A 25,473-nucleotide genomic window follows, 5' to 3' on the forward strand; every position below is an offset into this window, starting at 1 on the left:
GCGGGAGGCGTGTCTCGGCTGGTATGCCCGAAGCGGCGTAGCCGGGGCGCGCCTTTTCCCGCCCAAGAGGGTTTGTCCTAGACACCTACACCGTTGGCCACGCCCTGTAGGCTGATCGGAGGAGGGTACACGCCCTCCTGAGGAAGAATAAAAGGAGCAACAATCCAAAGAAGCATCCTCTTGTTCCTGTGCTTGGAAGCTGCACCTCCTCATTGCATGTGAGCCCTCGACGGAACAAGGAGCCAATTTTGAGAACTTGTAATTTTGTGCTTCTCTTTTCAGTGATTCCGAATCTTTGGATCCAGGACCTCGTCGGGCAGCAAGTTTCAAATATCCGATAACGATGCCTGGCAAGAAGGTCGGAAAGAAGGTTAGGACCGAACAGATGCTTCGCATGCTGGTGAAAGACATGGCGAACATGAAAAAGCAGATGGCGGCAATGAATAATACGGGCAGGCCGAAGAAAGTCATCGGACCAGCATTGCCGGGAGTAGTCCCTGCCGGGAGAGGTAAAAGGGCCAGGAATAGGGCGGCAGGGGGGGGAGGCCCCAGTTCCCGAGACACCCCCGGCGAGCCCGGTCAGTCCAGTGGAGGCCCCAGTTCTGATCCCGAACGCGGGACAGCCGATCCCTGTTGTGGTTACACCTGTTAACGAGGAGGATATGCCTCCCAAGTTGGCCGCCCAGTTAGCTGCATGGTTAGGCAAAAACACCGAGGGTGCTACGGCGCCAGGAGACACGGCCGAAGAGGCCAGGTTACTAATGAAGCAGTTGCGGCAGTCGAGAGATGCTGCGAAGGCGCCTTTTCCTCTTGTTTCCCCTCAGGTTCCCTCGGAACAACCGGCGTCTGGCGTTGGAACAACAGCAGGACCAGCTACCGATTCGGGTAAGCAGCCGTTGCCAATGGCAAGGGAGGGATCATTACCCTCAAGAAGGGAAAGGGTGGTCCAACATATCCCGATGGCCATGAAAGAATTGATCTGGGCTGATAAATATGTGAACATGTTTTCTCTCTTGACCGACCACCATGAGGTAGAGCACGTTAAAAGTCAGAAGGATTTGTTGCATCCGAGTGTATGGCGTGCAAAAATGGCGGGATTCAGGGTGGATGAGACGATCGCTAATTGGGCCAGGGCGTTTGCAATGTTCACTGCGATCATGGGGGAACGTAGGCCCGAGGTATTGACGGAATTGGCTTGCTACCAGACACGTATAATGGATTTCTATGAAACGTATGAAGGCAATCAATGGCTGGGTTATGATAATAAGTTTCGTAAGGCCAAGGAGCACGACTCATCTCTGACGTGGGATTGTTTCGACTCCATCTTTTGGCCGAAGCAGCTCAGGCCGAGCACGAAGAAGTCGTCTTCGCTTGGCGGGAATGGGGCGGAGCCCTCCCGCCAATATTCGGCGGCGCCCTTTCGAGCGGGCACCAGCAGTGATCAACACCCAAGGAGTAGTGGGAACTCGGGTAGAAAAAGGGTCTGTTGGAGCTTTAACAGAGGCAAGTGCACGAGGCCACAAGGGACATGTAAGTTCAAGCATGAGTGTGCGGGGTGCGGACAATCTTCACACCCCGAGAGTTCGTGCAGAGCCAAGAATGGTGATACAGGGGGTAGAGGAGGGGCCAAACAGGTCTAATGTCGACCGAGGGGCACCGCTACCTACTCCCGTGGACATCATGGCAATGATCCCTTGGCTGAACGAATACCCTGATCATGTCTCCCCCGGGGTGTTGCGAGACGGTTTCTCATATGGTTTCCGCATCCCGGCGGGGGATTTTCGGGGGAAATCACAGTGTAAGAACCAACTGTCGGTTCAACAGAATACGGCGGTAGTGCAAGCTAAGATTGCAAAGGAGGTGGCCCGTGGTCGGGTTGCTGGACCATATGGGCATCCGCCAGTTACTAACTTCATTTGTTCACCGTTGGGAGTAGTCCCCAAGAAGGACCCAGGTGAGTTTAGGTTAATCCATAACTTGTCCGCTCCTAGGGGTCTTTCGGTGAACGATGCGATTGACCCCGGAGTTTGTTCGGTGCGGTACGCCTCCTTCGATGAGGCCGCCGCCATGTTGAATCGCCTGGGGCCCGGAGCGCTGATGGCAAAATCAGATATTGAATCAGCGTTCCGGTTGCTCCCGGTACACCCACAGGATCAGCGTTTGTTAGGTTTTGTGTTTCAAGGACGCTACTACATGGATAAATGTATGCCAATGGGTTGCTCCATCTCTTGTGCGTATTTTGAGAGATTCAGTAGTTTTTTGCAATGGGCGTTCACCAGGGCTACGGGCTTTACGCAGGTTATGCATTACCTTGATGATTTTTTGTTCCTGGGGGCAGCCGGTGACACAGAATGTGCACAGGCTTTACTGGAATTTTGCAATCTCATGAAACGATTTGGCGTGCCACTGGCACCAGGGAAGACAGTGGGGCCATCTACTTCACTCGAGTTTCTTGGAATTGAGCTCGACTCTGTGGAGGGATGCTTCCGTTTACCCAAGGAGAAGGTAATGAAATTTAAGGCCTCTCTCGAATTGTGCATCTGCGAGAAAAAGGTAACTCTCCATCAGTTGCAACAAACAGTGGGCCAGCTTAACTTTGCCCTTAGAGTGATACCGATGGCTCGCCCCTTTTCCCGCTCTTTTGCACAAGCCATGGTTGGCCTCAAGGAAGGGCACCACCGCACACGACTGTCAGCAGAGGTTCGCCAGGATATGCGCATATGGTTGACATTTCTGGCGGATTTCAACGGTCGCGTCGTGTGGAATAAGCCACCAGCTTCCTCCGAGGAGCTGGGGTTATGGACCGACTCGGCGGGGAGTGTGGGATTTGGCGCCATCTTCGGTAATCGATGGTCGGCGCGAACATGGCCAACGTGGTGGCACGGCAGTGGGCTCACAGGTAACATTGGGTTTCTTGAGCTGTTCCCCATTTTGGTGGCCTTGAAGACATGGCCGGAGGGGTTTCGTGATCGCACAGTGGTGTTCTGGTCTGATAACATGACCGTGGTTGAATGTATCAATAATCAGGCAGCACGCTGCAAGTGGATTTTTAGATTACTGAAAGAAATTGTTCTACTGTGTATGAGATTAAACGTCCACTTTAGGGCAAGACACGTGCCTGGTGTACTGAACCAGGCGGCTGATGCACTCTCTCGTTCCCACATGCAGGCCTTCAGGGGTTATCTACCCTCTGCGGACTTGGTGGCAGCACCATTTCCCGAAGCTCTCTGGTCACTCGGTGCCCCGGATTACAAGACCTCGCGGGAGCAAGTCTAGCACCCAGGACAAGGAAGGCATACGAAGGAGCGTTCCGTTCCTATTGGTCATTTTTGGGTCCAGCTAGGGGGGAGCATTGGGGGCAGGAGGAGTGTGTCCTGAAGTTTCTGGTATCACTACATCAGGCAGGCCGATCAGCGGCAACAGCCAATAGGCACCGGGCCGCCATTGCCTTCATGGCGCAGGCTCATGGCATCCAGGACCCCACATCGTCCTTTCTCGTAAAGAAGGCACTGCGTGGGTGGCAACGCCTTGAGGGTCGTAGAGTGGACGAGAGGCGCCCGATTGGGCTAGCAAGGTTGTCCCTGTTAATGTCCGTACTCCCTGCGACATGTTCATCCCAGTCAGAGACAGTGCTGTTCCGGGCCGCTTTTGCATTAGCATTCCATGGGGCTATGCGGGTAAGCGAACTGGTAGCGAGGAACAAGCAGGATACGGGGGGAGGTCTGTGTCGAGAACACATTCAGATCAAGGGTGATACAATGGTAGTCACAATAGCCAGGTCCAAAACCGATCAGGGAGCGATCGGGGACAGTGTTGTTGTCCAGCGCATTCTAGGGTCCCCCATGTGCCCGGTGAAATGCGTGGAGGAATATTTAGCGCAAAGGGCGGCATCATGGGGGGGAAGCTTGCTGAGACACACCGACGCCACCCCACTGACTAGGTTTCAGTTTCAGCGGGTGCTAACAATGGCAATCGCGGCAGCGGGCTTGAACCCGAGCGATTTTGGGACCCATTCCTTCCGGATAGGGGCTGCTACAGAGGCTACAGCCAGGGGTCTGAGTGTTGAAAAGGTGAAACAATTGGGACGTTGGTCCTCAAACTGTTATAAAAGGTATGTGCGGTTGCACATGTTGTGAAGCCGATGTCATGCACTCACGCTTCTTGTTTTCTGTTTGGTTTACAGTTTCGCGAGCAGGCTTTGCGGGGCGGACTGTGCAGTTGACCCGACACCTGGGGACCAGCAGTCAAAGATCACCGGTTGAGGGAAGAGTGGTGTGGGTCGTTGGCCACTCATACGTGAGGCGTGCCGCAGACGTATTCAAAGCAGGTGACATGATTCACGTGGCTGGGGAATACGGGTATAGGGTGACCTTCCACGGAAGGGACGGACTCTGTATTGACCATTTTCAAAGTTTTATTGAGGGACTGTTAGGGCGGACGAGGTCACCGCCGTCTGTGATCATAGTACACCTTGGGGACAATGATTTGGTGACCATTGGTCGACGAGTACTTCTCGAGCTGATCTTATCCTCTGTTAGTTGGTTGGCGAGAAGGGTTCCAGGGTGCACGATAGCATGGTCACACATGATTCCCAGGAAGGTGTGGCGGGGGGCCCTCTCTGTGTCAGCTTTGAATCAGTCGGTAAAGAAAGTCAATAACAAACTTAGTAGGTTGTTTCGCTCAGGAAAGTTGCATTGTATTCCACATGGATGTATTCGGGGGGACCACATGTATCTTGAAGATGGGGTCCATTTGTCCCGGGAGGGGAATGTCTTACTCATAGGAGACTTCATAGCTTGGTTAAAGGGTTTGTGTAGCCATGACCTTTAGTAGGAGTTTGTGGGGGGTCCGGATAGCCGGTCAACTATCCGGCCTGTGGTGGTAAGGTCATGATCGGTGAGCAGTAATTTGAAGATCCCTAGAGGTGGGGAGCCACCGATTATGGATGGGAGCGCCCGGGGGGAGGCGGCCATTGGCCCCTCACACGGGGAGGCGGCACCCTCTAAGGATGGGGCCGCCAAAAGGGAAGGCGCTCATAGGCCCCTCCCAGGGGAGGAGGCGGCTACGGGCCCCTCCTACGAATTTCCCGGGGCCAGGATATCCGCGACGGCGGATGTGGTAAGCAGTGTGGGGTGGGAGGGGGGTCTACGCTACCTTCTAGACACCTCACACGAGTCCTCGGACGACCACTAAGATGGCGTCGAGTAAATAAGGGGCCCCCGTTAAGACAAGGGAAATTGGAAGTTGGCACAGAGGTACAGTCCTCTGTGCGCCCGCCCCTCACAAGTGAGGGGGGAGTTCTGGTATTAGGGATCTGACACCGGTTACGACCTTGCCGTTGGCCCGTAATGTTAGGATGTACAATTTTTATTTAGAGAATATGCATTTGCAGGATGTTTAGACTCGGCTAGGAGAACCTTTGTATTAGAGATGTGTTAAGGTTAGCCAATAAACATCGTAATGTATAAATGAAAAATTGTACATGATATGAAACTGTTATTTTAATGTTTTAATTTTGTTTCATATTTTAATAAATACGGCCGGGAGGGTAACTCCCTCCCGCCTTCCAAAAATTCAAGAACTGTGTCCGTCTTCCCATCCTTGGGAATTGTGTTGGGAGGGGGTGACGGGTATCCCGGCCATACGGAAAGGGGCGACCACTCGGTCCCCCCGAACGTATGGTAGGGTGCCCTGACCCCCCCGGGAAACCATTTTGGGCGGGAGGCGTGTCTCGGCTGGTATGCCCGAAGCGGCGTAGCCGGGGCGCTCCTTTTCCCGCCCAAGAGGGGTTGTCCTAGACACCTACACCGTTGGCCACGCCCTGTAGGCTGATCGGAGGAGGGTACACGCCCTCCCGAGGAAGAATAAAAGGAGCAACAATCCAAAGAAGCATCCTCTTGTTCCTGTGCTTGGAAGCTGCACCTCCTCGTTGCACGTGAGCCCTCGACGGAACAAGGAGCCAATTTTGACCCACCCACCAGCCCCTTATGGCAACGATTAGTATTGCAATTAAGTCGATTTGCGGTGCTAATATCTCTTTTTTCCAGGTTGTTTTAATAAAGTTTGGATTGTTGTTTTTTTTTTTTTAAGGCAATAAAATGATTTGCTTTTTACCATGTTTTTTAAGCGGAGTATCACAGTCTAGTTTGAAAGATGTGTTACATGTGTAGATAAAGGTTTATATTGCGAATGTCCAGTATAATCGCTTTTCCGCTCCTCATTAGGTTCGAAATTTCATATTTATTTTGGTCGGGCGGTAAGGTCATGATCGGTGAGCAGTAATTTGAAGATCCCTAGAGGTGGGGCGCCACCCATTATGGATGGGAGCGCCCGGGGGAGGCGGCCATTGGCCCCTCACACGGGGAGGCGGCACCCTCTAAGGATGGGGCCGCCAAAAGGGAAGGCGGTCATAGGCCCCTCGCAGGGGAGGAGGCGGCTACAGGCCCCTCCTACGAATTTCCCGGGGCCAGGACATCCGCGACGGCGGATGTGGTAAGCAGTGTGGGGTGGGAGGGGGGTCTACGCTACCTTCTAGACACCTCACACGAGTCCTCGGACGACCACTAAGATGGCGTCGAGTAAATAAGGGGGCCCCGTTAAGACAAGGGAAATTGGAAGTTGGCACAGAGGTACAGTCCTCTGTGCGCCCGCCCCTCACAAGTGAGGGGGGAGTTCTGGTATTAGGGATCTGACACCGGTTACGACCTTGCCGTTGGCCCGTAATGTTAGGATGTACAATTTTTATTTAGAGAATATGCATTTGCAGGATGTTTAGACTCGGCTAGGAGAACCTTTGTATTAGAGATGTGTTAAGGTTAGCCAATAAACATCGTAATGTATAAATGAAAAATTGTACATGATATGAAACTGTTATTTTAATGTTTTAATTTTGATTCATATTTTAATAAATACGGCCGGGAGGGTAACTCCCTCCCGCCTTCCAAAAATTCAAGAACTGTGTCCGTCTTCCCATCCTTGGGGATTGTGTTGGGAGGGGGTGACGGGTATCCCGGCCATAAGACAGTAATAGTGAATATAGATTGCAAGGAATGAGCTGGGAAGAGAGAACACATTCTATGGTTATTCTTCATAACTAAAAAGGCCACTTAAATCACTAGTTTTTCTCTACACTGCAAAAACACATGTTCATTCAGCACAACCATTTCAGACTGACTAGGCCTCATTTCATATCTTATGTGCCATGTGTTTAACTTGCACCAAAATGTGTGTGTCAATTTTAAATTCAGTCTGTCTGAAGCACAAAAATAAAGCAATGCCTGACTCCAGATGAAATCTGCTCCATTACTTTGACTATGGACCTCTGGCTAACAGAATTTGATGGGTCAGTTTATTGAACGCTACCTTTCCTGACACAAATAAATTAATAGTAATTTGCTATAGAATGACTGCCCAGTTACACAAAGAAAGAGAGTTGCCATACTGCAAAATAGTGAGCCGACACTAGAGCTTTAATCATGATTACTTTTACATTTTTATTCCGAAAACCACCTAGTGCAAGCCTGAAGGGTTTCTTACTCAGTGTGTACCCTATTAAGTTCTGCACTGATTAAAATTCTTATCTTTTTCTAAAATAACAGACATTGGACTGAACATTACAATACTGTGTCTAGTTTGTAATTGTTTGAGTTCTGAATCTCTGTCATCCCATGCTACCACTCAGAGTCACCATGGACTGCGCTCCTTAGCTACCCTAACAGTCAAGTGTGGCAACAGCGCACTTAGCCCAGTTTGCTGAGCCTTGGTAGGAAGAGCCCCTATACATCAATGACAAACGACCTCCCCCACCACATTTGATGCCCCATAGACTCTGTTTGCCCTGTTCCACCCTCCCATGAACAGGGTCTGTCACATATCCTTATCATACACACTCATACGCTTAGACAAACTCAGAAGGATTGGACACATTGCTATGTGCTGTGCACTACAGCAAATAAGGTATGAGTCTCTATTTTGAAAAATGAACACATTTCCACTTGTTTACTCATTCTCCTAGTAGGCCTTAGTGTTTGATGCAAAGACTGGCTATCATTGGGCTTTATATCAAAACCTATAGATGTTTGTGCTGATCCACCCCAGTAATGCCACTTTGAATCAAAACAATGCAAAGTGATGCAGAGCTGGAAACAACAGTTTTTGCACGGACAAAAGGGCCCCTTTTTAGAGCACAACACATTTTGCACTGTATAGCAATGATTGCTTTGCATTGCTTTGTAGCACTTTGCAATAGTGCAAAGCCTTAGTTAATCTGGGCCAAAGAGTCAGGGTTAGTGCTACATTAGGAGCAGTGCAGGCAGCTGCTTTTTAGCACCATGAGAAACTGCCAGAAGCCGATTCATGATTATAATATAAAGATAAAACAATACATTTTGTTAGATGTTGGGAGTGAACGTCAAAACAGCAAACATTTATTTTGCCTTGTTGCTCTGGACCCCCTTTTAAAGGACCCACAATGAGTACTTACTATGATAACAAATCTTTTCTGCCTAGATTATTTTGTTTGTTCCGGTTTTGTCATTCTAAATCTAATCCTGATTATGACAGTTTTTACTGTTCAAGCTCTTGCATTGTATTCTTTCAGAATTTTAATATTTTTTTCAGCCTTCCTGTGATCGATATCCGGCTTTGGGATGCCCCAGAATTTATGAACCTTATTGCGGCACAGATAAAGTAACATATCCCAACGAATGTGAGCTGTGTCAGGAAAATCGGTGAGTGTGAATTTGGAGAGAGTCCGTTGAAGAATTATATTATGATATATTATTATTGTTATTTGGATCTGAACAAAGATGAAACAGCTGTGAATGAAATAGAAAAAAGACTATGGGAAATTACCACTGTGAGCAGTGCCTAAGGCTCTAAGGAGGAGGTGTGACGTGGCAGAAATCGGTCATGCTGAAATTCTACACATAGGTTGCCCAGGTGAAACATACTTCAGCAAACCATTACGTCATCACTGAGATGTATTGGCATGCTGTTAAAGGTACATTAACGTAGCTCCTCACAGGCATCCTACATTAATAATGGACAGTGTCAACTTCTGAGAAGAACAATAGAGCTAGTGTACAACTAATGGGCTGCACTGGAACTTCTCGCCAGGACTGATGTACTTTTGTTGGGACAGTAGCAGCACTTCTCCCCAGATCTGCTATACTAGCATTGAACAGTATCAGCATTCTCTCTAGGTTTGCTAGTTCACTAATGGGGCAGTTCCTGCAGTTCCCTGCAAGTCTGCCATGCATTCAGTGAGACAGGGCAATTTCTTTTTTTGCAGTATTGGAGCACTTTACATGAGCACCAGCTACGCTACACAAGGATACATTAACTTTTGGTAGCCATGGGTATATTAAATGATTTGCCCAGAATCACAGGATGTTGACCCGACGCAGAGACTTGAGCCTGAATCCTCGTCTCCATAGTCGGCAGCTAGGCCACATCCTCACCTAATCTTTTTAGGTTTCGCCCTGGCCGTAGCACTGCGAAGCAGGTGCTCCGCCCAGGGCGAGATCTTATGTCCTACAGTATGGGGCTTCGTCCCGCCTCTGTCTTCCATTGGCTAGCTCCATAAATGGAGGCTAGCCATTGGAAGAGAGTCCTATTTCCCCGTCGGAACGCGATTCGGGGGCGTTTCCGTGTCTTTTTTTAAGTCCCGGCCTCTCCCCATTGGCTGGAATTTTACCTTCCAGCCAATGGGAAGGAGAGAGCACGAAAAACACGCAAACACGCCCCCGAATCCCGCCCCCGAATTCCAAAATGACCTTGTTTGTTTTACTGGTCCAAAATAATTTTTTTTAACCGCAGAGTTGACAGTAAATGGTAGCTGCTGGACACTTAATTTTTTTTTATTACTACGACCAGTGGAGGATCAATGACGGAGCGTGTGGGAGGAGAAGCACGAGAGAACGGGTGAGGAAGCAACGGACTAAGGGGGAGCGACAAGGAACGGGCAGGAAGAGTTAAACTAAGAATTCAGTCAAATAAAACCTAGGAGAGGGAAGCAATGACCAGGGTGGGTGGGACAAGGAGAGCAACACGTAGCAAATAGGGTGGGGGTGTAAAAGGCAGCACTCGAGTGGGGGAGGACGGAGGAACATGCAGCGCGTGGTGGGGTGGGGGTGCAGGGATTCCGTTGTTCCCTTATTACGAGCACTAGATAGGATACAAGTTAGTGCATCAAAAGGATGGTACACAGGCAATGAATGCTGCACGGGAGGGGCAAACACAAGAGGAAGGAAAGCCAATGAGTGAGAAGCAAGTGTGACTGTTAAAGTAATTGCACACACTTAAACACTGAATCCTTTTACACCTTTTGCTGCAGCTTGTAATAAAAATGTTTAACTACTTCGATATGTACAGTGCTTGATGTCACTCTCTGGCGCCTCGTAGCACTATAAATGCACATTGCTCTTCCTGAAAGCACCAGACAGAATCAGTGACCCTCTAATGATCGCATTAAAACTCAGCTTTGTGCGTTTCCCACTGATGACTTTAATCTGCGCTTTCAGTTGTGTACCGTATATTTTATATGGAGCTGCCTGTTGATGAAAGGCCGACAAAATAATGACCGAATATTGTGTTCTTTCTAGCCGTTCCACCACTCTCTCCTCACTCCCACTGTCTGAGAATCGCAGTTTTCTGTCGTTAATAGCGCACTTTGACCCCAGGCTACAGCCGCCAGAATGCCGTAGGCTGTGCTATCACACAAACGTCCATGACTGAACCCGCCTCCACAATGACCCGGAGAGCGGAAGGTCACCCTAGGCTCGGCGCCTTCGTATCAATCCGCCGGAAGTTACCGCACAGGTGACATTGTGGTTTACACATCAAGGGTCATGAGCGCATCATCTTTGGAGGCAGTGCACCGTTCGACCTTACGCCACGAATGTATCCGAAAATCTGCTTTCTCGTAAGGGGGCGTAACGGAGGCCCCAGCTGGGCAGGGATGCAGCCGCCATTCGGCCCCCTCTTCCCCCAATTTGACGCAAGGCCAATGGGTATCACCGAGATATGGGAGGCTCAGGGGACCCGCAAAATATTCTGCGACATAATTTCGCGTTACGCCGCTGTTTCTCATTCTTGTCTCCTCCATGGTTCCGCTGGAAACTATCCTGAGCTTAGAACAATAGTTTATGCTGATAAATGATGTAATTGTTACGTACCGTACGTACACAGCCAAGAAGAACTGTTTGGGATTCTGAAAAGTAAGATTCCTGACGGAGAAACTGAAGTGCTGATGCGCATTCCCAGACTGCAAAAGCGTGTAGCTGTGCGGGAGCCTATTGCCCCCCTGTCCCGCACGTTCACTGCTTGGTTTGCCTGGGCATGTTGAATCCTACGCAGGGTTCGTTCCCGCAGTTGCACCCCTGTGGGAGTTCGATCAGGTGGTCCCCTTGCTCCGGACGCAGGGTTTCCTCACTCCTCAGAGCGGCGGTGGTCTGTATCTGGAAGAAGAGTGCTTGGAATGTGGGGAGGAGTCTGGCACGACTTTTCCCACCATCTGATTTAGTTTAAAACCCCATTCCATGTACTGTGAAATAGGAAACAGCCCCTTTAACGCAGAGATTATTATTAGATTCTTAAGAGCAGTGGTCGAAGTTGGCTGGATCGGAGGGGCACGAAGTGCCCATACTTTTTAGGTTTCGCCTAGGTGAAAGCTGCGCACTGCGCAGCTTTTCGCGCAGGCGAAAACCTAATGAGAATACTATGTGGCTTGGGAATCCGCCCTCTGTTCAATTGGCTAGCTCCATAAATGGATGCTAGCCATTGGAACAGAGATCTGTCCGTCATAGCCGGACCAGATTCGTGGGCGTTCCCGCGATTTCTTCCCTCTCCACCCTTTTCTGATCGTCATCGCGGCGGTGGGTGTGTGCTATTTTTTTTTTTTCGTGTCGGCCTGTTTTGTTCTTTTTAGAAGTGTCTGTTGCTGGAGTTGGCTGCAAGATTTAAGTTCTCATGAAGCGATCAGGTAAGGAGCCTTTTCTTTATATTCTTCATAGGCCTGTAACAGCGGACGGGGGCAGCGGATCTCGGGGGACTGTGAAGAGAGACGAGCTTGAGTTCATGTGTGTGAATGTGGTAATGGGTGCTGTCACGCGCCACATAGTAAAGAGAGCTGCGTTTTGTTAGGAGGGAAAATGTGCGTGAAGAGTATTGTTTGCAATAGGACTATTTCCATCTACGGCTCGTCTGTCCTTGTGTTTAACTTAACCCTATCATACCTTTTGTCTGGCTGGAGAGCCCCGCCTCGCGAGTACTAGCCCCAGTTTCTCCCGCATTGCGTCCCCCTCATTCGTGGTTTTCTGTTGTCCTCTGCCCATGAAGGGGCCATATGGAGATTGCCACGGCATTAAAGAAATGGTGTGCTGTGGTCTTTCAGCGATTGTCGCCACACCAAAGCTGTGGATATACTCTACACCAGGGCTTTATGTGTGCCGGGTCCTGCCGGGGCTTAGCACGGCAGTTTTAAAGAGCAGGTGCCGAGACAGGTCCCTATCGGGCTCTTAATTTTTGCCCTCACCCTTAGGGTGAAAATAATATTAACTCTGCAGCAGTGCCCCCCTTCATTGCCTTTGAGGTCACTTCAAAAAGACTTGTTTTAGTTCTTTCACTGCCTCATCATTTCAGAATGGAAGCGTTCTCAGCACTGTTTACAATGAAGCCATAGTTGATGCTTGTTTTACATGACTTCCATAACTTGTAGTGCCAGTTTCAGCTCTTCTCAGCTTTGCTGCTGCAATACTAATTGAACAGCATCAGCACTAAGCAGCAGGTTTGCTATAGTTTTTCTGAAAGGTGCACTTTTTTGCTGTAGTGCGCTGATATGCTGTTGTGGATGCGTCTGTCCCCCCCCCCCCAGTACTTAAAATAATCAAACATAAAAACCTACTACAAATCGTTCATCCTTACAGCTCACAAGTCATCTAAAGGTAATAATTTACATTCCTTTGATGAAACATCATTTTCCTTTGAAGATGATCAGACTGGATTGGAGAAGTTTACTGGTTCTGCCTCAGGAGGTACCATAGAGGTTAGGGAGGACCTCATACCTCGCTAGGCACACTTGCTGGTCTGCAGTTTTCCCGTCTCTCTGCCCTGGCCCATGTCATATGCCGTAACTCTAAGTAATTTGTCAGTGGCGGCCGGCACGAATCGGCGGTGGGGGGTGTAAAAAATAAGAAAAAAACATACCTGATTGCCGCGTCTCTCCTCCGACTCTGCTTCGTCGTCTCTCCTGGCCGGAACAGGATGCAGAAAGAACCAGGACCCATCATAGACAATCACAACGCAGTGTTGTGATTGGACTGAGCGCCAATCAACAAACCACTCCTCCCCCTGCTCTGAGAACAGAGCAGCTCCACAAGCCCCACAAAGCTGCCACAGCAGGAAAACATGTAATGATAATAACCTCGAGATTATCAATGTCCTCCTTTCTCTATTTTTTTCATCTGTAAATTCATAGGTAGTTATTTGACCGCACAATGATGCTTTAAACACATCCTAAACTACTGATAAATCTGCCAATCCCAAGTTCCTATCTCTTTCATAAATATCTTAGTATCTTTTACCATGTCTCATCTTCCATCATAAGCTTATTGAAGATCCACCTTTTCATTTTGTTAGGTTTCAGTGGTATCCTGATTTTTTATTTGACAGCAGTATGATCTGAAAAACCATTGGGGAACAATAGTTAGTCATTACTCTGCAGGGACTCTGAGAGGAGAAGAAATCTAGCTGTGCAGCTAATTTATATATAAGAAACATACGTGTAACCTTTGTTTTTTGTCAGTCGGTTTGTTCCTCCAGGAATAATATACATTCAAGTCTGAGAAATATCTATTGAATACTTTTTTTTTTAATCTCATCTGCGATTCAGGCTAGAGGAATATTGCTGGAGGTTACAGGTAAAATTAAAATCCCCCTCAATAATTATTTAACCTGTCAATGGGTTTGCTATAATTGTGCAAGGAGCTCTAGGATTTACTGTCCTGCTCTTCTGCAATCTGCGGGCACACATTTTTGTTACATCCCTCTCAAAAGCAGATAAAATTTACTTTTCTGTCAGCTGATCCAGCAGATCCCTTTCTCGAATGGTCTTCATTTCATCAAGATCTGTTTTCTAAGTCTTTCTGTTAAGCTTTAAATTCATTCATCACTTTTTTTTTAATTGACCATTTGTTCTTTCCATATCTCTCTCTTTCAGATCTGAAGTCTTTTGTTCCATGTCGTCTAAACGGAATACTGTTCGGTTCATTTTTTTGTTCACCTGCTCAAGGCAGTCTTTTATTATTGCCACTGAACTCTCCCAAGACAACATATTTCTCCTTGTAAATCTCTTGCAAACATTTACTGAGCAGACCTTCTTGATATCCATCCATTTGGGCTGCCAGAATGAAATTCGATGTATCAAACTTTGGTATCTGCTTGAAGGGTGTCAGCCTTCTCAAGGGAAATGATCTATTGCCTTCAAAGTCTCAATTGTCTGTTTTCAGCCATCTCTAGTCTTACATTCTTCATTTAATCAGCATTCAAGTTTATACCCTGTGTCTGTCCTGGCTGGCTCAGCATGCTTATGATTTGAGGCCAGTCCTTGTTTCCATCACTGCCATACTTTTGTCTAATTGGGCAATTTGTCCGCGCAGGGGACAGACTTATTTGGCTCAGTGGGCACTTACTTCTTTTAGTAAGTGGGCATTACAAACGAGCGATTTCTGCTTACCATCATGAAGAGAAGGGTCATTCTTACCATCCGTATAGGTGACCAGTTCCCTGAAAGACTGATGTATCAGTTTGACCTCCACCTCTCATCTTTGTCAATGTCACTGGGCCTGTATTGTGCTACAGTGTGTAAATTTGCTCTCATTCCACTTTCTTCTTTCTGAGGCTTCAACTACAGTATCAGAGGCCCTTCATATCTTTGTTTTGGTCTTACCTTGCCCTCCATGGTAAGGCGCTATACCGGAATTCAGAAGACCAAAAAAGGTGGAAAAAGGAGGAAGAAATATATATCTCATTTTTTGTCCAATAGGGGACTCTAAATTCTCCTATCGTTTGTGTCACTTGTCCACTTATCTGTAACTAACAAATTTCCAAAGCCATCACTACTATGTGAGGACGGGATTACACATTTTATTTATTGTAATCGAGCAGAATTATTCTCCGGCAATTTCTTTTATCAAAAAGTTTTTTTCACTATACACAAATATACATACATATGTACACACGTATATACCATGAATACAAACAAAATAACATAGACACTTAGTACAAAAATGAGAAAAATCACAAAATAATTTCTTCTTCACCCAATCAGAAAACAATGTTACAGCAACAGCTGAGTGTCCTCCTATTCAATCTAGGGGGTACACTAAGAGGTAGTCAGAAATAACTGGTTCAACAAATGATTCAAAAGAACCCAAATCTTCAGATGTGTCAATGGCAATAATATCTCAAAGTATTTAAAAATAGTGACTCCTCCTTATGGAAAGTGTCGATGCGGTCGCGTTTCGGCATTCCAACAAATCTGGCCTCCTCAGGACAGGGCAATAAAGAACCTAAAAATACATGTAACACAATGCATACCTTTTAGAATAACACTGTCATGTACTTTGTTCCCCGCTCCACCTAAATCCATTTCCATCACCAACCAAAGACCAGTGAGTGCATCAGGTAAGAAAATAAGTGCAAAAAGTGCATTCAAGTAAAATACACAGACCAAAGAGCCAGAATCCAAAGGAGTGCCCCAAGGAAAAATGAAAACAAAACAAATAATCAAGTGATCATTCTCATGGTTAAAAGAAAACAGAAAGATGCATGCAATCAAGTATGCCGAATTGTATCAAAAGCAAAACCACTTACTTCTGGAAGTCAATCCAGCGGCACCAGGCAGGGGGTTTCTCACAATGGAAAATACCACTGCTCAACAAACAAAAATTCAAACAAAAATTCAAAGGGACATCATGACCATGTGCTCAAAATGCTTCTACCTTATGCCAAAGCTAGACGGCGACACTGTGCTGAACCCATCACCAAGATTTCATACCTTCTAGTGTCTGGCTCGGGGTACTCAATATCCCAGAAAACAACTACAAATAAACATCAGACAACATATCAATAACTGTTACGACAAAGTAACATGAAATCCCTCACTCAAGTACTCTAATGTCCTAATTGCTCGTACGGGCCATCTCACCTCTATAAATCACAGGTCGCTCATTTAAACCCAGCGTGGGGCCACCATCATGGAAAATAAATCACCAGCATCACAGTGCCGGCTACTTTCTCTCTAAAATGAGACGCGTAATGTCCCACGTGACCGGGACGTACCAACGTCTCAACATGGACATCAAAAGAGGACTATGCTCGCGGAAGAGACAGGAACAAGAGTATGCAGCAGATCGCTCCCCCTTAATGGACAAGTCTGAAATAGGTCACCGGGTTAAACAACAAGTCGTATGCGCCTGTGCTCCAAAGCAAAATAAGAAAATAATAACCAAACCCCGCACTATGTATAAAAATAAATAAAGTAATATAGCAAATATATACAAATCCCAAAAAAATACAGAAAGCCATAAAAAATGTGTCCTTAAAAAATTGTACCAAAGAGTCCTCAAACCACAACAAGTCACTTAACACCATGAAATAAAGACCTATCAAATATATTAATGGTGACACAGAAATAGATCCGGAGAGACAAATGGGGCACAAAGGTAGATGTACAATCTCAGAGCTACTCATACAGTGTACATACACCTAAATAATGCAACACAAATCACTTTACATAAATATATATATATATATATATATATATATATATCACATATATAAATACACAAAATATATATGCACAAAACAAATATATATACACAATCTCATGTATTTTTAAACAAAATACATTCACAAAAACATACATAGCCATGTATGGGAGATACATCGAGAGTTCAGCATATACAGTTCATTCAAGTCTAATACCCGGCACATTAAGATCTTATCAAAGCCCAAATTTCATCACAATCATTCAGGCCTACTCTTGCAGTCTCACATTTCTCAACCATTCGAGCTTCTAATTTGTTTAAACTCATTTGTACAGACATTTTACTTTGGGCCCTCACTACCATTAAGACCGACCATCTGATGTCATTCTCATTATGGTCAGACTCAATGTAGTGCTGTACCAAGGGTGCTCCTGAGATTTTACACCTGATTCTTGATTGATGTTGGACAATTCGTGATTTCACACTCTGAGTTGTTTGTCCTATTTACGTTTTATCGCAAGGACATGTGATGCAGTACACCACATTTCTGGTGTTGGAATTTGAAAAACCTATTTGGGTGTGTTTCCGGCAATTTATTGTCACATGTTTGGTATTCGTGGTGAGTGGGCAAACTACACATCCATTACACTTAAAATGTCCTACTACCAGAATTCACCAGCACAACTCCGTGGTCATCTACCTGGGTTGTGGTTGGTTACTTTCACCATCAGCAGCTGTCAGCTTCTCACAAGGTAACTGAGAACAGTGGGCCAGTTTCCTTGTGCAAGGACTAATTACACAGTGTCCCCCATACAGTTAGGCTTTGCCACCAGTGGTGACCCCTCCATATGAGCACTCATTCTGGCATGGTCTATTGAAGTAACACCTACAGGTCGATCAACTTCATCATCCAACCCATGAAACAACAAAGAGCAGCACTTCGTGCATAGCTGTGCACTCTGGGGTTGTCAGAGTGGGTGGTCAACACCAAAAGTATTGCCTGCTATGGTAATCTGTGAGGTTAGATGTAACAAAATACCTTCCTACAACCTTGAACACATAGTAATAACAAACTATCCTTAATGACTCATTGACTTTGAGATATTTTTGCACAATGCTGTCATGCATATTTTCTAGTGCACCAATAATGCTTACAGCATATCAGCATAACCAACCCAGACTTACAATTTTAAGCGTGCAGTTTCCAAAATGGCACCCATCAAGCACACAGTTTTTAAATTACAACGGTATACAAAGCTATATTTGGCTATGGAAAATACTATCTCTCATAATAGGACCTAATAATGATGCTCACAGAGTAAATCTTCTATATCCATGACTTGTTACAGGGGTAACCAACATCATAACCCTTGCCAACTCCAGTAGTCGGTGAGATTCGATATAGACAAAATCTTTCTCGGCAGGCTTTCATACAAAATCATAACAATTCACCCTTCAATGGATTGATTGGCGATATCTTTTTCACAATAAATTCATCAGGCACACTGCCTTTGTCGTAGCATTTCATAATAAACAGAACAGACCTTTAGTCATGATTACTGGTTTGCCACCATACCCAACTCATTCATCCTGTAGAGAGAATAAGCTTTACACAAGCAAAAGAAAAGGCAATATAAGCACCCTTTGCAGTGGAAACATCGAACCTTGGCCCAATCAAATCATGTACTCGGGGAGATGCAACAAGTGGGTGAAGTATAAGCTTCTCTTTCAACAGTTTTCTGTAATCTCTCATTTTACATAAGGTCTGGTGACAGTTGCATAGTCAAAACAGTCAAAAAGAATGTTAAGGTGTTTAATTCCTGGTGAACGTGAGGTTTCACCTAAATATGACTGGAATGGTGGATTTGTGGAAAATTAAATGTTTTTTCTTTGTGATTACGACTACAGCAATAAATTAATTTAGAAGATTTGGAGGGTTAAAAAATCATTACTGTGTACTAACCCTTTCAATATCTCATTTAACAAACCTACCTTTACTTAGCAGTTTCCATCATTTTACAATTTCTTGTATGAAGGAAACTGAGGGCAGGATTTCGTGCCTGCGATATATCGACTGCCATCCTAAGCATAACTGGATATTCTCTTTTGTAGTTAAACATTTATAGTGTTACTATTGTTCGCGTTGACCTCAATTACATTTAAGAGCAAACTGTTTACAGCATGAAAGTTTCACTCCTATAAAATAAAACACTTCTTGCTCACCATCTTTATGCACTTGCCTCAGGCATTTTGTTTTACATTTTTGACCCATCAGGAGGAGATAATTACTTATAAGAACCCACAAATGACAGACCGGAAATGGCTAAAATGTTTACTTCCTCCTGAGATAGCTATGGTCGCAAGCAAATCATAAGATCTTCACCAGGGCTTTTCTCCACCATTTTTAAATTCATCTTCAAATCCCCTCTCTGAAGGACACTCGCTTTCATCATGTCTTGAAATGATCAAGGAGTTTGTGCCCCATTGTCCCAGTTGGCTAAGATTGAGCTTCAATTTCTTTCTCACCTCAAGTTCCAGTGCTTCATTCTTTAGATAGTTGTTTTAAAAAATATCTCAAATAAACTCAGTAACATTTTGCCAGTAACCTTCAGACTGCAATCTCTTGCCACTACAAACTCCACGAATCCATCAAGCCTCATTTGAGGACAACACCTTGACAATGACAACAGGTGAATGATCACATTAGTTCTTGTAAGCGTAGGAAAACCCATAGATGTCAGTCGTGTAGACGTCCTTATTCTCTTCAACTAACTAGCGGTGATGGGTGGTCACTTTATCGTTTGTAATATATTGTATAAAAATGAAATTAAATCCTATAGATTTTAAGGTAAGTACTTAATTACTATTCTGAACTATACTATAAATGGTCTACAGTCTCACCTCTCGTTTTTGTAATTCACAGGGTAGGGTATTACTATGCAATGTAATAGATACTAAACCACGAGTAATGATATTGTGAAGCTAGAGATAGGATTCAGAAGAGAGGTGAAGTCACTTGCAGCCTTTCACAGTATCTAACTGATCACTGGCTTTCAGTACATGAAATCGAGTATGAAGTAGGCACTTCTGTCTCACAGGAAATATCTGTGCACCTTAATGAATAAGGAGATACTTGCCCAGCAACAGTGCACTGTCTCACTGTAAGGCTGGTCTCAATTTCTTCAGATCATCAGTGCCTTGATTCAGTTCAGCATTAAAGGCATTGTGAACATATAACACCTGACCACTCTTTCTTAAAGATGCCTTCTCTCCACAGGACGTTGCTGCAAAATCCCAAATACTTCAAATTGTCATAACTAATGTTCCACATTTGCTCTCAAGTGTCAAATAAATGCCTCTGATTTACAAAAATTCATCGCAACTTAGTTCAGCGCCCAAAGTTGCTGTGTTGCGTGAATGAGACAGAGCGGAACAGCACTATATTTACTAAGTTGTGGCACCATTTCTTTCTTCCCCTGCACTGGTGCACTTGAAACTGGCTTGTGTCAATTTGCACACCATTGAACCATAGTACAAAGGTGTGTGTGTAATGTCAAGCATTTCTTTTGTACAGGAAGGGATCCCCGCCAAAACAAAATACTATGCTTTGACTTATTTTTTTCTTCCACTTTGATGTGTGTTGTACAGTTCAGCACATGTACAAAGTTGGAAATGTTTTGAGAAAATCCCAAACTTATCTCAATTTTTTCACCTGCTTCAACGTAGCATAAATATTTGGAGCAAATCCCTGACTCCCAATTTAATTTGATAGTGATTTGCATCAACACCCAAGGATACTTGCCTAACACCTGTGTATCACAATGGAATGCTCCCCTTGACTCAAAGTAGCACAGAGTAGCACATAGCTCTATTTTGCATTATTTCAGGCTATTCTACAATGCAAATCAGGATTTGAGTTGGAAAGTAAATCCAAAAACAACAGCTTTTGTAACACAGACCGAGTGCAAAGTCTTAGTAAACGCCTCCTGTAGAGTTGGTAAGGGCTCTGTTAGACCAGAGTAGAAGGTATCTTTGCTAATACAGTATCGCAAGCTTGAATCTAGCCTTACTATTTGGATTGATTAGTAGGCCAGCATAAAGAAAATCCGACATTTCAATTTTAATACCACCTGTATTGAATAATATTACTTTAAAAACAAATAAGCACTGTGACTTTCTACTGTTGAAGATTGACTAAATATTTAACTGTTTTTGTCCTCAACAAAGGAAGAAGAATGCTCACATTCGAATCAAGAAGGAAGGGCCCTGCTGAATATTGATGTCAGTATCTTCCAGGAAAAGCTTTGCTGTCTCAGCCAAGTCTCTCCCATTCTCCCCATAGCATCTTACAGCATCACTTTCAATTAATAAAAGCATTTGCATCCTTTATCTAAGTTTATTTTTAGTCTGTTTTGGTCTTGAATTACATTTTGAAAACAAAACGTGTTAACTATTTTCATGATGGATATCATATAATTGTAAAAAGAAAGCGAGACAAGTAAATTGCTTATGATACCCCAGGTGGCATTTTCAAATAAAACATATTCAAAACTGGTCAGGTTTGTATACACTAGGCGGAATGTTGCACGCTGAGGAACAATGTGGTTAGTTTAGCTACTCTAAAGGAAATTTACTGATTAGCAAAGTGACCCAATGATATTATCATGATATAGTTTCTTGTCTCTCTATCATTTGCCTGGCAGGTTCAGATGAGGAGCATGGCCAGTAGTGACTTGCATAAGAACACTTCTGTCTAAAGTGGCACAGTGTGTTAAAATCAATGGGTTGGAATCACCTTTTGTGGTTTTTTGATCATAATGCCTGCAGCCTGATCCAGCAGCCAAGGTGAAAGGCAGGCCACAGAGCATAATTACAGCTTCACTTTAAAAAAGTAGACAAGAACAGTCTTTTCCTTTTTCTTATCGGATGTGTTTTTCTAAAAAGAACAGTGATCATTAGAAAGAAGGTATTAATGGCAACATATTTATTTTTTGCACACTATGGCCCAAATTTACTAAACTTTGATGCAACATGACGCAGTAAGGAAAGTTTCTGAAGGAATACCTTCATTCACAGAAACTATTCTCAGAGGCTCATTCCTCTTTGTATCTGTGCTGCAAAACACAGCACACATGCAAAGTGGAAGTAAGGGGGAAAACAAAAATATTTCTCCTTGTAATGCCAGCCTTCAATAGGCGGACCATTCCCGGGTACACCCATGTTTACTGATTTAAGTAAATGTGAGTTTATGTCAGAGTACATGGGTGGGAGCACTGGGACAACTATGCTTCCCCGATGTAACACCTCCTTGCCTTAAGGTAATGCAAGGCAGCACTATGCGCTGCATTGTGTTACTTACTTTTACGCCTCACACAAAACCATGCGAAGCAGGCGTTGTGTGGCTTAGTAAATACAAAAATAGATTTTGCATTGGGGCTATGTCAAAAAAGTAATGCAACCCCAAAGCAAAATCTTAGTATGTCTAGGCCTATATGTCATTACAGAAAAGAAAGACTAACTCTGCATGTTTCTATTCATTCTGCTCCGCACCATCTCCTTAATCTGACTTACATTAAACTGATTCTAATATATTTTTTGAAAAGATTACTAACATGTTTTGATGTGTTTAGTTTGCACCAGAGAGTGTTCTTTTATTCCTCAAGTCTCCAAACACACTATCCCCTTAATATAAATAATCAAGTCATCAATGATTTAAGTGGTTTGTGTGTAGAGTAATTTTGTGATTGTGTATTCGAAGGTATAAAATAACTTCTGTGGTGTGTTAAAAGGATATTTCAAGCCACCTTGGGGTTCTATAACCTTATAAACAAACCAGGCCTTTGTTGTCATTTCTCTATAGCAGTGCTTTCCAAATGTCTTAGAAACACAATCCACTTTTTAGAACAAAAAACCTTTGTGACTAACCTAGCTTTAATGGACATGGGCAATTTGTTTATTGTAGCTAATGCATCAAGTGGTAGCGCACTGTCATGTACAGACAGCACATTTTGCATTGGCATGGGCTCTAACTTTGCACAGTCATACCGTTTTACTCATAAAACTATATTGGGACACAAATAATAATTTGTAGAAATCGTGTTACAGTGAATAGGTATCCTTTGTGCATCTCCGAGTAAATTGTCTTGATTTGTTGAGTTCCTATTAAAGTCTTCTTTTGCATCACACTTCAGACTTACAATAACATGTGCTCCATTTGTGCTTTCTTAATTGCTGAATGTGTACAGTTAATTTACTTTTGTGAGTTACAAAAAATGGCATCTGACAACATTTCCTTTCACACTCCCTGTACCCCAGCAAGATTGCCAGATAATGAATTTTCTAAATGTAAAGTAAGCTTGTTTAAAAATTAAGCAGCAATTTGTCACATGACATAGCTTGACTTTAGACCTCTGTCTTTGAAGCGCAGCAAATGTGACAAGATAAATACAGAATTTACAGGTATCTCTATAACATTGACTGGCATAGTTTGGGAAACACTGGTCTATAGGGGCAAGGAACCTGACTTTTTCCTCCTGTCACCCCCCCTCCCCCAGAGTCTTATGTTGTTTCAAATGTGTTGGTAAAACCAATGCAATTATGTCTCCAAACCTGGGTGACAGATATCAGTAGGTGAACCCTGCTTAGATAAGGACCTCTCTGGGAGTAGGGGGAACAGCAATGTGGGAGAAGAGGGAACAGCAATGTCCTGCCCCTCCCCCACACACATGATAAAGTATGTGTTACTTGTTACTTTATTTCTCCTAAACTAAAATTGTTATTTCAAAGAAATGCCCTTCTACACATCTCTATGCATATATAAACCTCCCTACTCCCCTTTTTCAGGTATCTGTCTATAACTTTTTTTTACTATCTTTTTCTCTTTGCCACTGATCATTCCTTCTCCACTGCCTGCTACTTTTTATACGAGTCAAAAGTGAGTGAAGGTGACCGCTTTTGTCTCCAGGGGGGGCACAAAATACTCTCCCTTGCAGTTTTTTAATCTCACCTACCACCTCACTGAACCATGCCAACTTATGCACAAATGACCACTGCTCAGGTTGCAAAAGATCTCTCAATTACATCATGAAATATGAAAAGTGTGACATTGTACAAAAAATACAAAAACAGGTGGGACTGGGTGGAGTCAGACTGGCACAGAAAATAGGCCCTGGCACCAAAATAAAAGTGTCCCCCATTAGTGACCCAGACAGCGAAACAAGAGGCCCAGGTTTGCCAATTTGGGTAGTTTTGAACTTGTAATGGCATGCTGTACAAGTGTTTCGCCAGGTATGGAAGACTACATGTATTTCAGCTTGATGCAGGCAATGTTTATTTTAATATCTGGGAAATCAACTTTTAACAGACCACAAAACAGACCCAAAAAACAGCCATGCAAAAAGGTCCACACATTCAATGGAGTAGCCAGAAAAATAAAATGCCCCCCACTTTGATCCTTTTAGGGCAATTAATGTGCGCATGAAGTGTGCACCCCCAGCCCTTCCTATGAAGTGCCATGGTCATTATACACCTGAGGAAATTTTACAGAAAAGGATGCAAAATGATGAGTATTACTGTATGATTTTAAACATTTTATAACTACAAATGTTCCAGTATTGACTTACTGCTCTCATTCATCCTTTCCAACTTCTTCGTTTCCTTTTATGCTTCTTTTCTTCTTTCGATCATCATTCTTTTCTTTATCTGTGAACTTCATTTTTTCTTTCTCCTCCTCTGTCCATTCTTCTCTCATTCCATCTGTCCATTTTTTCAAGCTTTCTACCCCTTTACTCTTATCATGCTACGGTCATTCCTTCGCACCGTCTTTGCATCTTTTCTTTTAATATTCCTGCCATTCTTTAATTCTTTCTTTCTCTTTTGTCCTTCAGTCCCCCGCCTTTCATCTCACATTTCTTCTTTGTTATTTCATTATATTTTTCTGCTTTCCGTCTTTTTCTCTGTCCATTTTTCTTTTTAGTTCTTTGTTTTTTCCTTTTCCTTTCCACCCTTAATTCCTCCTTTTCTTCCTTCCTTTTTTCTTCTTTTACATTTTTTTTCTTGTGCTCATTTGCACCATCTTTCATTCATGCTTCCTTTTTTACTTCCTCCTTTCATTGTTTTCATTTTACTTTCTTTGCTTTGTGCTGTGTCCCTGCATTTTCCTTTAACTTATGTCTTCTGTTCCATTGTAATTATCGTTCTCTCTGCAGCCCTTTTAGGCCTCTTTTAGGTTTTCTGTTGGTCCTCCTCCCACAGCTATGTTATTATTGTAGTTTATTCTTATGGGATGTATTCATTCCTCCTTCTGACATGTGATGACCTTCGAGCCACAGATACAAGAAGGGCCATAAAACAATGTAATCTGCTCCACGAGCACCCCCGCTTAAGCTGGTGTACGCCCTTACACACACTGACCTTTCAGATCAGAGCATCAGGCACACCCTGATTGCCCTATAGGCAAGCCGATCTTGGGACTGGATGGTCAGAATTATTCACACTCATGGCAAATGGTAGGTAAGAGAGAAATTCACTGCCCTTGGGTCATTTAAGAAGGGAGAGGAAGCTGGACCCATCTACAAATTACTTCAGCATTCTAGACTGAGCACTTGGAATTACACACAAGGGTGATTTTCTGTTGCTAAATTGATGAAATAAGGGTGAGTTTTTTAGATAGACTCCAAATGAGGAAATTCTTCATTGACTGTCC

The 25,473-nt window shown here is 44.2% G+C and overlaps 1 protein-coding gene across 2 annotated transcripts in view; it reads left to right on the forward strand.

Annotated features, from left to right (window-relative positions):
* The window catches only part of LOC147703302 (serine protease inhibitor Kazal-type 1-like), a 53,521-nt gene extending 30,567 nt beyond the window's left edge, over positions 1–22,954 (forward strand). For both annotated transcript variants that reach the window (XM_086931739.1, XM_086931738.1), the window contains exons 3-4: positions 8,620–8,729; positions 20,997–22,954. In XM_086931739.1, the coding sequence (XP_086787865.1) occupies positions 8,620–8,729; positions 20,997–21,042 (156 nt within the window). In that variant the 3' untranslated portion in view covers positions 21,043–22,954. The remainder of the gene's footprint in view (positions 1–8,619; positions 8,730–20,996) is intronic.
* Positions 22,955–25,473: the final 2,519 nt, after the last annotated feature.

This window comes from Lissotriton vulgaris, chromosome 7 (genome assembly GCF_964263255.1).
Source record: "Lissotriton vulgaris chromosome 7, aLisVul1.2, whole genome shotgun sequence".
Taxonomy (NCBI): domain Eukaryota; kingdom Metazoa; phylum Chordata; class Amphibia; order Caudata; family Salamandridae; genus Lissotriton; species Lissotriton vulgaris.